General features: G+C 51.8%; 2 protein-coding genes across 2 annotated transcripts; one reads left to right on the top strand and one right to left on the bottom strand.

The window, feature by feature from the left end:
• Positions 1 to 213: 213 nt before the first annotated feature.
• N7539_000204 (putative Rho guanyl nucleotide exchange factor) lies at positions 214 to 5,712 on the bottom strand (the record flags this gene model as incomplete). The annotated part of the gene is made up of 2 exons (XM_056929808.1): positions 214 to 1,188; positions 1,249 to 5,712. The coding sequence occupies 2 exons, from the start codon at positions 5,710 to 5,712 to the stop codon at positions 214 to 216; spliced, it is 5,439 nt and encodes a 1,812-aa protein (XP_056794101.1).
• Positions 5,713 to 9,532: 3,820 nt separating this feature from the next.
• On the top strand, positions 9,533 to 12,119 carry N7539_000203 (uncharacterized protein; the record flags this gene model as incomplete). The annotated part of the gene is made up of 9 exons (XM_056929807.1): positions 9,533 to 9,563; positions 9,619 to 9,743; positions 9,821 to 9,969; positions 10,038 to 10,165; positions 10,227 to 11,099; positions 11,205 to 11,242; positions 11,304 to 11,489; positions 11,578 to 11,928; positions 11,991 to 12,119. The coding sequence occupies 9 exons, from the start codon at positions 9,533 to 9,535 to the stop codon at positions 12,117 to 12,119; spliced, it is 2,010 nt and encodes a 669-aa protein (XP_056794100.1).
• Positions 12,120 to 12,950: the final 831 nt, after the last annotated feature.

Genomic DNA, 12,950 nt, shown 5'->3' with positions numbered 1-12,950 from the left:
TTTTGACATTCCATCACACCCTCGAAACAAAAGACGAGAAGGAAGAGGGTGGGGCATGCATGGATGTCGATGGTAGAAAGGTATTAGCATGGAGACCGAAACGACTCGCATAGGAGATGATCAGTAGATGTCGGCTGTATAGACATGGAGGGATTGTGGCATGGGCAGCAAAGAGAAGATAAGCAAAGAAGCCCCCAAGAAAGAAGGAATTCTCTATTCCTTCTGTCCCTCATTTTCAATGAGTTCAAGCACGATCTGACTCCGTTCGTATTGAGGATGTTGCATGCATATCTTCACCGTATTCCCTGGACTCGTTGAGACACCGTTGGCGGATCCACTCATATTATCTGCATCGGCTCTCCCTGTGATGCCAGACGTCTTGTTACCATCATCCAGACAGACCACATTATGGCCGGGAATGACTTGTCTCAGACGGCCGTTCTCCGCGTTGCGAACTTCGATAAAGTCATCGTTGAACAGGATGAGGAAAGCCCCGTACAGACACGCCGTGTGGGCACTACCCACAAACTCCATGACAACACCTCGGGACACATCGCCGTGCTTATTGACATAGACTGCGCATTCCTGGTACGCGACCAGGAATTCGATCTTGCTGAGTCGGAACATGCCCAGGGGCCGGAGGTCTTTGATGCGCTGTGCAATGCTGTGCAATGTGTCGGTGGCGTCGGCAATAGCGGAGCGAAAATCAGGTACAGACCAGGACTGCTTCTTGTCGAGCGTGAGAACTTCGATTCCGCGCTGGGTGGAGATTGCAAGTGAGGAGTGGAACATGTTGATTCCATAGGACTCGGCAGGAATATAGAACTCGTCATATTCTCGGAAGAACTCGGTTTGTGAACGACGGGACTGGAAGATGCCGGCCCTGTTGGGAGATGACTTTTGTAGAATGGGCTCGAGCACCTTGAACGTGGATGATAGGCCGTCGCGTTTCTTATACAGGACCAAATAGCGGTCCTTCATCCGGCCTGCCGCGAAGAAGCCCACTTCGCGATTGCCGGAGAGCTTCTGGGGAGCTCGACGGGCAGAATCCTTTGCCTTTGACGAAATGCCACTTGCTGGACACACCACATCCAAATGATATGCAATCAGAGAGCGATCTGCAATCAATAGGAAGAGATTGAAGTCCTCAAAGACAGCGATCTGCGTGACACGCATAATAGGGATAGCCTAAAATTATACGAATTAGTTTAAAGTCCACAACAAAAGCAGGAGAGGCTTGAGATTTACCCGATGCCAACCTCGCGGGTTGCTGAGATCAGACATGTAAACGCCAAAGTCAGTGCCGATCGCACACATCATTCTCCCAGGAGGCTGTTGGAAGACTGTGGCGCATTTCACGACGGTCCTGCCGACAGGTGGAGGTCTACCCTCGCCTTGGTACTTCTTGTCGACCTCCACGATGGCTCGATGCAATGGGGTCCCTTGAATCATAACACTCTTAGATCCGTGCGATTGATCCGAATAAGCAAACGCAGTATCGGCAAGAACTCGAAGCCTGAAGGGCTCGGCATTTTGAGAGAACAACGCGGCCGCGTGCTTGGTCTTAGCTTCGATGATCTTTTGACACCACTCGAGACGACTACTGGCGGAGAACGCATAAAGAGTGTAAGTGCCCGTCTTGCCAAGATGTTTGATTCTGAAAGGATACAGAATCTTGTCATCTTTGGTATCCAGAGAAACCCCTCCACCATTAGCCGTAATGCCAGCCGCATTTGCTGACGGAATCGCAGCACCTTGGGCTGGAGTTATAGTAGCAACTCCGCGAACGGACGATTTGACTACTGGATCATCGTTTGTGCTCTCGAGCGCGAGAAGATCCATTGGAATTGGTAATTTGGAAACGTCGTAACGCTCATACTTGGCGCTCCGGGCGTCCCTTGCAGTCACTGACTTGGCAAGAACGAGGTAATGATCGAAGAGAATGGCATGAGTGTCGACAAGGAAACGGGTCCTCGTCCCTGGTCGCTGTAGGTCACCTCGGAAGATGATCTCGCGACCCAGGTGGTCAAGATGCAATTCAACTTCTTTCTTCATCTCGGGACGAAGCTGTAACTTGCTCGCAAGATCCATCAAATCGGTTTGCCTGCTCTGCTCTCCCACTTTATTGTCACACTCCAATGCCACAACCTTGATCTCTTCGATCGCTTGAGCCAGGTTGGTCTTCTCCTCGGATTCTTTGGCCATATTCTTATGCACTGTTGCGAGCAAAAGGGTGTAGCGTTGAATGCGAGTGATAGGAGCTTTGAGGAAGGTGTCCCAACTCAATCTGTTGGAAAGCTTATGCTCGCGCACCTGGTTCAAGAAAGCCCTGAACTGCGGGTTTCGTTCAGATTCGCGGCGGACGAAATAATTGGCATGAGGGAAAGTCGCCGCATAGTCGATGTACACGTTCTTCGCCTTCCGAATCCACTCGCGGAAAATATCGCTAAACCCTGCGATAAATGGGCCTTGCTCCTTTTGACGATATTTTAGCTGAGCGAGGAGAAAGTCCTCGTTCACTCGCTTCACAGCATCCACTTTGCCAAAAACCTCGGTCAAAAACTTCTCGAGTCGCTTGGCCGGGATGATAGGAGGGTTCATCTGGGCGAGTTGGTCACGGTACAGTTCCCTCAGAACATCGAGTTGACCAATGTAGGCGTCCTCGGTCGTGACAATTTCGTGAAGATTGTTTTGACGATCGATCTCCTTCTTTGGATAGGTTTCCCATACATCTTTGGGCACTTGGTAGAATGTCACCCAGTCCTCAATCTTCTTTTGAGGCGCCATCATCTGCGCTCTGAGATTGACCTTCCTCAACGTGCGCATACAGTGGTGAGAGTAACACCGCCCCAGCACGTCAGTATCTTGGATATGCACCTCCTGTTCGTGTAGCCTGGACGAATAGCATCCTGTTCCCGTGATCTGGAACAAGACGCCAGAGATCTGACCGTGGCCGAATTTGACCCACTCCTCGTCCTTAACTAGCGCTCCATTGTCGAGCATACTTGAGACAACGCGTGCCGCCAGAGTCTCTGCATCTGCAATATTCATCGTTGGGACCTTGTGGGTGAAAAGCGCAACGATTGCATCCACAATAGCATGCTGGCGCAGGTCAGTCTCATCTTGACTGAGATCCTTGATCCAGGTCAGAACGGCGCTTAAAGCCCACGGCTCTGTGCATTTTTTGAATTGCTCCGTAGAAAGTTTTGCGGGGTTGAACTTCTTGCGCCGAGCTGCTGGGATAGCGGGTAGATCCAGTGGCGCGTGCGCAGCTGCCTCAGCAGGGTCAATTCTGGGAAGCTCCTTGTTCTGAAGCTGCCAAAGGTATTCCTGTTGTTGTTTGTACTTGGCACGGTCCGCATCGGTCTTTGACCTGATAGGGGCATCAGTACGAGGTCCACTAGGGGCGGATAAAGATGACGACCGCGGAACTTGAGATGGAATGAGCAGCTGCTCTCCATACGAGTTCACGGATGCTGCAACGGGGGAGGATTGTCTGTACTGGTCATATTCCTGGGTTTGATCCTCATCTGGGGGTCGGTATGTGCCTGCGGGCATCAAATGGCTATAGAGGTCTGTTTGTCCAGCTGCTTCCACCGGTGCAGGCGGGAGCGGGCGCATCCCAGGGTGGAAGAAAAGCTCTGCAGGAGCATCGTTATATGAACTATCGTCTCCTGACTGGTCCTCTGCCTGCTGTTGATCATATGGGCCTTCAGTATCTTCCCCATAATCGAAGCTCATCCGACGGTCATAATGTCCTGGGGCGGACAAACCACCGGTGCCAAGAGCATCCACTCGTGCGTTGGACGAAAAGTTATGCAATCGATTGGCGTACTCGTACGCAATTGCTGGATGTTCGTATTCATCTTGATATTCGCTTTGTTCCTCGTTGGACTGGTGCGAACTTCTAAAAGAGTCATGATGCCGACCAAGACTCCCGTTCACCTGAGATCCAGGACATTCTTCGGAGGTGTAAGAAGGCTCGTCTCCGTAGTGCAAGTTGCCTTGATATCCGCCTTCGTAAAGCGCCAGGTCATGCCCCACAAAGTGGTCATTGTCAGAATATGGGAGAGGAGATGGCCCCTGTGAAAACGTGGCTCTCGGAGACGATTGCTGAGGTGACGGACCCCGTCCTGACGCCTGGGAGCCAAAAGAGCGGGCGCTCGTAGCAGACGCATTTGTCAAGCGCCGGCTACGACCTCTCATTCTTTCTCTCTCTTGGCGAGCTTGCTCTTCCTCCTCTGCCATCCTTAGCATTGCCAGGCCCGTCTCCGCCTCGGCATCACTGTCGGCGCTGTAGGCGGAGTAGTTGATATGTACCTCGGAGATGTTGCTGTTTGTGTGAGTATGTTGTTCATCCGGCGTCAGACGCTCAGTTTGTCTCGCGTTGCTGAGCGCGCTCCGCGCACTGTTGTGCCGAGCAAAAGTCGCCTGGGTGTTCATCACTGCGGTCTCCAGCTCTCTCATTAACTCGTCATTAGGCACCCGGCCCGTGTTGTCAGGTAACCTCGTCCAGTCAGGCTCAGTATCAATGGGAGGGCCCGGCAAGGGCCGTGCTTGCGGGTGTCTGTTCAAGGTCTCCGTTCGACGCGGAGGAAGACTGGGCAAGTCTGGAAGCATGGGTGGGTTCGGAAGTGTACGTGCAGAAGCCGAATAAGGTATGCTGGGACGGCTTCCATATGTTCCGCTGCCTTGAAACTGGTGAGCAGGGGGTCGTGGCGGCTGCTCATCATAAGTATTACTGCCCACGGACGTGCTTGTTGGTGAGAACGGCGGCTCAGAGCCGATTCCCAAGGCAACTGGGAAGGAAGGACGCGAGGCGGATGAGGGGAGGTATGCGGCTGAAGAAGGGCTGGTACTGGGATAATTCGCCATTGTGGGTGAGGGCATTGCTTGGTAAATCGTAGAACCAGTCGTGGAGGTCGACCGGCCGGGGGAGGTGGGCGACGGACCGTATCCAGCGGCTCGACTGCCGTACGGGTGATCCGTCCCACGAGGAGGAGGCATAGGGGGCTGTTGGTACTGCGATGAGAACCCATAGGACTGAGGCGTGGGCGGCGCTGGAGCATAATGCGTCGCTTCGCTCGGTCGCCGTGCGAGGACTGGCGAATTTAGGCTTGCACCCGCAGACTGCTGGTAGGCTGCCGGGTTGTAAGGCTGATGGTGGGATCCAGTATTTGCATAAGGCCCATTGCTGGTCGGACTATGATAGCTCGGCGGCTTATAACTGAGATTCGGCTGCGTTTGCGACTGCGGTAGCCCATATTGCTGGGGGTTATAGGCCAATTGATTCGAGGAAGCTGGATACTGGTAACCGTAGCCGGCCGAGCTTGATTGCGACGACGCACGAGTGGGCGACACGTGAGCTTGCTCCGAGGGAGTGCGCGCAAACACCGACTGCTCACGTTCATCGTCGTAGCCCCCTGGCGCAACATGATAGCCACCTTGGGCCCCGCTGCGGCCATATCCACCTGTTTGCGTCCAGTGTCTCGCGGTTGACTCGGTTGTTTGCGCGCTCGCTGCCCGGGGTGACGTGAGAAGTTGGGAGTCGTCGCCCGCATTATAGCTTGGTACCCGCCTCGGTAGATGTTGGGCTTGTCCCGGGGTCGGTTGAGAGCTGTAACCTTCGTAGCGACCGGTCGCGGCCTGTGAGGACGTTGGACGGCTGCCGGACTGGCCGTAGTACGTTCGGTAATCGTTGGAATCCGCCATAGTAGAACCAGGCCAAGGATGACGGCAGCTTACCCCCGAAGCTGGTCGACAGTGCTTGTTGCGCGGTGCGGAACTTGCGCGGTGTGCGCACAATTGGGGGTCAAGTCTGGTGCTCCGAGCAACATGAACACCGACCGACGCAAAGTCGCTCTCTCAGCCTCACGAGGCCGAGCGGGGACACGGGCAAATTGAGGACCAACTCAGTCACAGCGGCGCGGTGTGCATACCGCGAGAGATGACGATCCAACAGAAAGAGGGGCAGGCAGGACCCGGGGAATTTACCTGGATTGGCTTCAGAGGAGGAGGAAGAATGTGGGTAAGCGAGAGGGGGCTCAAGATTTTTTGAGTTGCTCACTTTCACCTTCCTCCAACCCAGGTAGCTCTAGTGGTCTGCAGGCTCTCTCCCTCTCTCGCTGTTCGGACAGAGAGTAATGCTAGTAGTGCTCTTTGCGCCGTGCTAATCAAAATCTGGCTGCGGCTGGAGCCTAAGCGGAGCTCCCAGGAGTCCCCCCGGTTTGGAGACACCCGAGGCGCGGCTGCGTACTTGCGGCGGGCGCTCCGGTGCTGACAATTGAGTTGGTAATGGGAGAATGGATCGGGGCAACGGTCAGACATGTATACCCCTGAATGACAGTGCTGATTCGAGGCATTTACCAGCACACCACTGCGATGTCTGGCCGGCCAAATAAACTTCAATTCTGTCACATGATTATTCGCTTGGCATTCAACGTCTTTCCTGTGGTGTACATGAGGAGTGAACTGATGGCAAGAACAACACGACCACAGTCAAGTTTCAACAGTAACTTCATAGAACACATGCGCTCGGACTCGTCCTGAAAGATACCCCAAAAAGGCATTCAAGGGTGGGTCAGAAATAATCAATTCGCGAAGCTTAGCCCAAGTAACTCCGTAACCTTCTTCTGGGAGCTCGAGCTCGAGCTCGAGCTTCATGGTGCAGATGAGCGCTATACGTAAGTTATTGTATCATTTCCAGTCACTTGGTCTTACAATGATTCCTCACCTGCTCTTCATCACCTGCTCTTCATAACGTGCACCCGGTGTCAATCCGGAACTTTTCATTATAGACAGTCCTGAGACCTGAATCTAGGAAACCATTTATCCGAGTAGACAGCCCCATCTCTTAGGCGTGCACAAACTCTTGACCTAGAAAGTATCTTGCAAAGCTTCGTCGAGTCAAGGGTTCTCCCGAATTTGCACACAATGCTCAAGTACCTGGCATAGACTTCTCACGAAGCCAAGGCAGGCAGCCTTAAGAAATTTAAGCAGTATTCTTCTCCTCAATTAGTACTTGGTTGCCTGTTTGTACCATGGCGGTGGTGCACTTTGGTGTCTTAATCGGCGTGGGTGGACTCGGTGGAGTACCCAAATACGTCTCAGGGATGCTCTCTCTGGATCATTCGGAGACCGTCTTATGATAGGTTCACCAGTAACGAATAAGGACATTACATTATCAGATCTTTTTGATACTGAGTCCCAACACGTTTGACCGTCCGAGGTTGGCCCAACAGGTCGAGTAGCAGACGGTGATGCTCAACGGGTCATTCCAGCTTTATCATTGCCGGGGCGAACGCAGAACAGCCCTCACAGTTTTGGTTAAACGATTCTGCTTTGCACTAGGTGCCCTGACCATTTGACTTAGGTCCAATTTCATTCAGAGCCTCAAGTCAAGACGCCCCTGCGAACGATGCTATCAGGGAATGGGTTGATTTGAACTCTATCTACCACTGAGTGTGTGGAACTGGAGACGAACGTCCACTCAATCCTACACTGGTCCCACAACCCACGCTGATGAGTACAAAGCTTGAAGTCATTTGATCACAGAGAACGGATCGCGCAAGACTAAAATAGCTTCCTCCTCCTGCGAGAAATGAGAATTTTGTGCTCGGCGCTAAATTGGAGATTTACAGACGGTATGCTCTTTTGAGTCTTATGAGGTGTCTCAATCAATAGCGTCCAAGGTGAACATTTGACAGTCAATTCTTCAGCGGCGACTGGTGATAGGTGTTGTTTGTTCACTTGACCTACGAAGTCTTGGATCAATCATTGTCTGCTACGAGGCTTCTGGCCAAATAATGACCATGTGGACCTTTCTTTGATGCAAGATGGCTTGTCGCCGTTGCAGAATGATAGTTTCTGCTGTAGACATCTTTCATTTTTGCCTCCCTTCCGACTTTCTCACCTTTCTCTAGCCTCTGTCTCGATTTTGTCTCGCTTCTGTCTCTTTCACTTCTTTCCCATATTCCCCTCACTTCAGAGATGGATGGAGTACGATGACGACGCGCAATTTGATACTCCCATTCGTGGATTCGGATCTTCGGCTTGGAGCAGTTAATTTGCAGTGTCAAGAAATGCTTGCTTTACCAATCCAGTTTGCGTGCCAAATGGATCAGCTCGACTTATCTGGTGCCGGAGCCGCTTGACCCATTGCAGTGGCAAGGCATAATCCTTGTTCGGATAATATGACCTCTTTAGGTGCATATACCTACTTTGAGACGCCCTACGACGCTCATGGGAGACTAATGAAGGTTGTCAAGTCAGGATATCGAAGAGCGCACTCCCGATCTTGTGTAGCAAAAAATTTGGAGGACCATAAATTGTGATTCTTCCTGTAAGGGCCTTTCTCTCAATGTCTCTCGCCTTTTCCGCGCTTTCCCTGCGCTTTTCTCTGATCTTTCTCTTGCCTTTCTCTCATCTTTCTCTCATCTTTCTCTCATCTTTCTCTCGCCTTTCCCAGGCTTTTCTATGGCTTATGTTTCACTTAAACACATATCTCTCACTTTTCTGGCGTCTTTCTCCTACTGAGGGCTTTCTCACTTTCACTTGTCTTTCTCTCGCGACTCTCTTTCTTTTCTCTCGTCCCCGAGGCTTCTGCTCTAGTACTAAGAATGTAGGGCTTCACTCATACGTGACTACTCATCGCCCTGGAAAAGATCGTCTTTATTGTATGTCTCTATCCTGTACCTTGGTATTTTCTCTTTCTTGAACTGCTATACAAAATAAACAGTGCAAATTCAGTAAGAGTGCCATTTCCCCTCACAACCTCTTGGTTTCACCGATCTTGGTCTTGATTAGACTGTTGGAAAGGCAATAGCTCAGGCCCTAAGGTGAATTTCTACCACTGACTCAGATAATGAGTATCCAGTCCTGCCCGACACTGCCTTGGGCACATTGTAAGCCATTGAGACTTCGTCATAACTCATGACAAGAGTACGTGATCGCACATGAACCCCCAACACGTGGTTCAAACACATGATGAGATATCTATACTCACAGCAAGTGATGAGATGTGCCCTTGTACCCGCAACACGTGATGAGATATCCATGCCCACGGCACGTGATGAGATGCCCCCCATGTAGCACGTGGTGATGGTAGCCCTAAGAGCACGCTAGATATCGGAGGCCGGAGGCCGGATATCTGTAGGGTTCCACAACAGACCGGATCACGCCACAAAATCCACTTCCCGTGCTGTTCACAGTTACCCATTGGTGTTCATGCTTCTGCTCTCCACAAACCTGCATTCCCAACCATCGCGCAGATCCACTCAAGCTGGAGATCACCGGTAAGTGCTTGTAGATAGGGCTGATGAGAGGACTCAATCATTGCTGTGGTTCATTGAGTTACACGCGAGTCACTGTCGCAGATAGAGTGGTCGAGTGGTCGATCATCAAGCCTGCGTCTTGAGTCCATCATCCAATCTGAAGATGATCAAGAAATCGCTGACATCGTGTTTTGCATCATGGCATCTGCAGCTCAAAAGAGAACCCCACCTCTTCGTCTCGGCCCCTGCTTCTATACGCGATGGATTGCGAGCACGATAGCCTGAAAGCTGGTAATGCCATGTCATATGAGGAACATTTGGCGTTTCGGCTGACAATGTTTCAAAGGTTCGAAGACAGGCCTCAAAAGAAGGCGATCAGAGTCTGTTCTTCAGCCAGCTTCCAGTAGCGACCTGAACAGATGTGATCGTCCGGCCAAAAGCCGTAGAGGAGAGCCCCCAATCTGGGCTAATGTAAGTATTGCACCTTTCAGACTGAATGCAATGTCTGCTCCCTCTTGGACAGGTGAAGATGGTTAACTTCTTTGCAGACCAGACAGCAACTTGTGGATGCCCTGGATTGGTACCACAGCATGCAAGGGGGTGCCGCGCTCTCTGACAAGAGATGCACCGGCTTTCTTCTCGATGGAGATAATGGCAGTCGCTCTGTGATGACAGATGAGGTCATCATCACTCGCGTGTAAGGCTTATCCAGATGAACAGTTTCTGTACTCCATATTATTGGTCCTGATAACTCATTAAACGCAGTGGTGGCGGCAGCACCAAGGACAGCCAAGGGAATCTCACCCTTCAAAGAGACCAGTCCCCCGATGGAAACCTCGTCGCTGCGATGATGACAACCATGCGGGAGCGTAGACCAGTGGGGGTGATTATTGGTAAGTCATCTCTATCTGCGGATCCGCTTTTGAACGAATCAACTGACTTTTGTAACACCAGGGTCTCGAAACAAGCTTTTGGATATCGATATCCCTCATCGATATTGCGTACTCGACTGGTTCCTGATCACGAACGTATGGTCGGAAAAGTTTGGCAGTTACGCGGGGTACCGATTCCGCCTTGAAAAGCTTGACTGGTCGAAAAAAGGCTGGTGGACCGCGCCAGATGCCGAGCAGGTTTCACAGGCTAGCATGCACGGAGATTCTAATCTGGGCCCAGCGGAACGCATGTGTGCAGAGTGTGGCAAATTCAGCCAACAGATCTATGCCAAGCCAGGCTGGATGTGTCTTCAACCCTCCTGCTCTCAGTTTTGGAAGGTTGGGGGCAGCGAGCCTGCAGAAGATGCACTCTTCGAATATCACCCTACCTTCCTCAACCAGCGGCTGTCGACACAACCGGGGATTCCAGATCCAGGACCCCTGGCACAGATCTTCGACAAGAACCTGAGTTCCTCACAAGGCACTACGAGCCGCGAGGAATGGAAGGGTATTGTCTGCCCACAATGCCACAAGTGCATACAGAGGATCACTTGGGACGCGTGGGATTGCTCAAACGATCCAGCCCGAGCACCCAGTGAGACCTGCCGCTATAGGGCAGAAAGAAGGATCCGGGCCGTTCCGCTGCTGTCCGTGACGGAAGGTGCCAAAGCCTTCCGCTCAAATCAGCTGGCGTGTGCCATCAAACCAGCTGTCGACAATCTGACTTGCGCACCGTACGAGATGCGCGTCTATGAGGTTCCCGGGGGCGGCTGGGTCACCCACTTCGCAGCGAACCCGCAGATCAACGAGTCCTCAAACGGGCCAAACTTCTTATTTGACCGTTTGCAGGTGATCAATCTCGGTCTGAGGCGATACCCCCTCACCAACAGCCAAGGTATGAAGCGAGCCTCCTGTTCCTCACCTCCGTTAGTCCTTACCTTACATGATGAGCCTGTCATTTTACTGCTCACATTTCCTTCATTATTGACTTCTCTCATAGTGCCAGGGACCCTTACTTGCCACTTCGCTGTCAACTACGTAAGTGTAATTCTGGGATCTGTTTGCTTGTATGTAACTCACTAATGCAAATTCTCCACAGGGCGTTCCTTACAAGTACGTCGTTTCGGTGGATTCGAGGGGGTTCAGTGAGGCTCCTGCTGAGATTCTCACTGCGTTGGGTCGCCTGTCCTGGGCGACCAAGATCGCCGTGGGTCGGAGTGGTGGCGAGTACCAGCCGCCAAATGAGTTGCTCGCGCTCGGATATCTCGAGCAGATGAAGATCGGAGTAAGTAATGCTTGACTTGTAATTTGCGCTGTCACTTCTCGACTGATTGTACAATATGCCTCACTCCGTACTGACATCGGCCTTTTAGTTCCATGACGACGGCGAAAAAGATCTTGGACCGACAATCGCCACCCTGTCCTTGGGGTCACGGTCCAGAATGTTCGTCCGCATGAAGGCCAAGTACCACTACGGCGTTGGCGACAAGGGCGTGCCCACCCGAGATGATCCCATTCTCCCTGGGTCTCTCAAAGAGCAGGAACGGCGCGCCCTACGGCAGGAATTTGAGGCTGGGAAACTGACCTTGCCTCAATACCGCCAACAGCTGACGTCCTTGGTTGGCCGGAGTGGCAAGAAGGAGCCCCCCAAACTCCTGCAAATGGAGCTCAAGCATGGGGACCTCTTGGTCATGCATGGAGCCGAGCTGCAGAAGTACTTCGAGGTTTGTATTCGGTCTCATGATCACGATGGAATGTTCCTTTGACTAATCATCTTTTCGAACAGCACTCGGTGCAGCCCGATCATGGCCTGCGGTTCGCCCTGACAGCACGGTATATCGAGACCACTGACAAGACTGATCTCGAGAAAGGCTCATTCCGGCTGCAGGAGGACCAGGTCTATGGTGGGCTTTGAGCTGGCGCCCTCGGTTCCTGGTGAGAATAGACGCAGTGCAGTGCGTCCAGACTGTCTTCGGCCGTGGCTGGTCTTGTCCTGGGTGGGAGCGGGGTTTGAACTGACTCCCACCATTTCCTTTGTCCTGGTTTTGTCGCCTTTTCTTGCGTTTTTGCGTGTTTGCATCTTCGTTCTTCGCCTTTTTTTTCGTTTCTTGTTGTTCTTTTCATCTTTTTATATGATTGCAATTGCCCTTTACTTTTAGATACCCATTTGCTTAGTCGCTCTGCCTCTATTGCTTGCGAATGGCACATATGAATAGTTCCTTGTCTCCAATATCTCCCTTCTTTTCAAGTATCGTGGCCAGCTGCTCACCTGTGAGTATCTTCATCGGGGAGTAATATTCTACGTGGGGTTGAATAGGAATATTCTATGTCAGCACTATAATCTGTTTTGGTGTGTGTGGCTGTTTGGCCGCTTCGTTGCCCAGGTTTCTTGGAAGTGTTGGTTGTAGTACGCAAGATGCATGATCTTCTTACTTGCGCCTTGGATCTTACCATAGCGCGGAAGATGCATGTGGCCATACTGGGATGTCTTTATTTATCGTACATGTAAGTGTACGTTGTCGTACCTGGTAACCTGCAGTACCCACTGCCCTGTAGTCGCATAATCAGTGAGAATGACGTGGGTGTGCTGCACGTGGTACGGTACACATGCCTTGCAGACAGACACGCTGATCTTCGGTAAGGTCTGCAGAGATTGGACTCTTACGGCATGCAAAATAACAGATAACCAATATCATCCTCAAGTGAATCGAGGCCACTACTATCTTCGCAAAGTACGCGCTCATAT

Source organism: Penicillium diatomitis (assembly GCF_028827545.1).
Source record: "Penicillium diatomitis strain IBT 30728 chromosome Unknown utg000001l_segment0_segment0, whole genome shotgun sequence".
Classification (NCBI taxonomy): domain Eukaryota; kingdom Fungi; phylum Ascomycota; class Eurotiomycetes; order Eurotiales; family Aspergillaceae; genus Penicillium; species Penicillium diatomitis.
The sequence above is the reverse complement of the archived record's forward strand: the minus strand, read 5'-3'. Positions and strand labels throughout refer to the sequence as shown.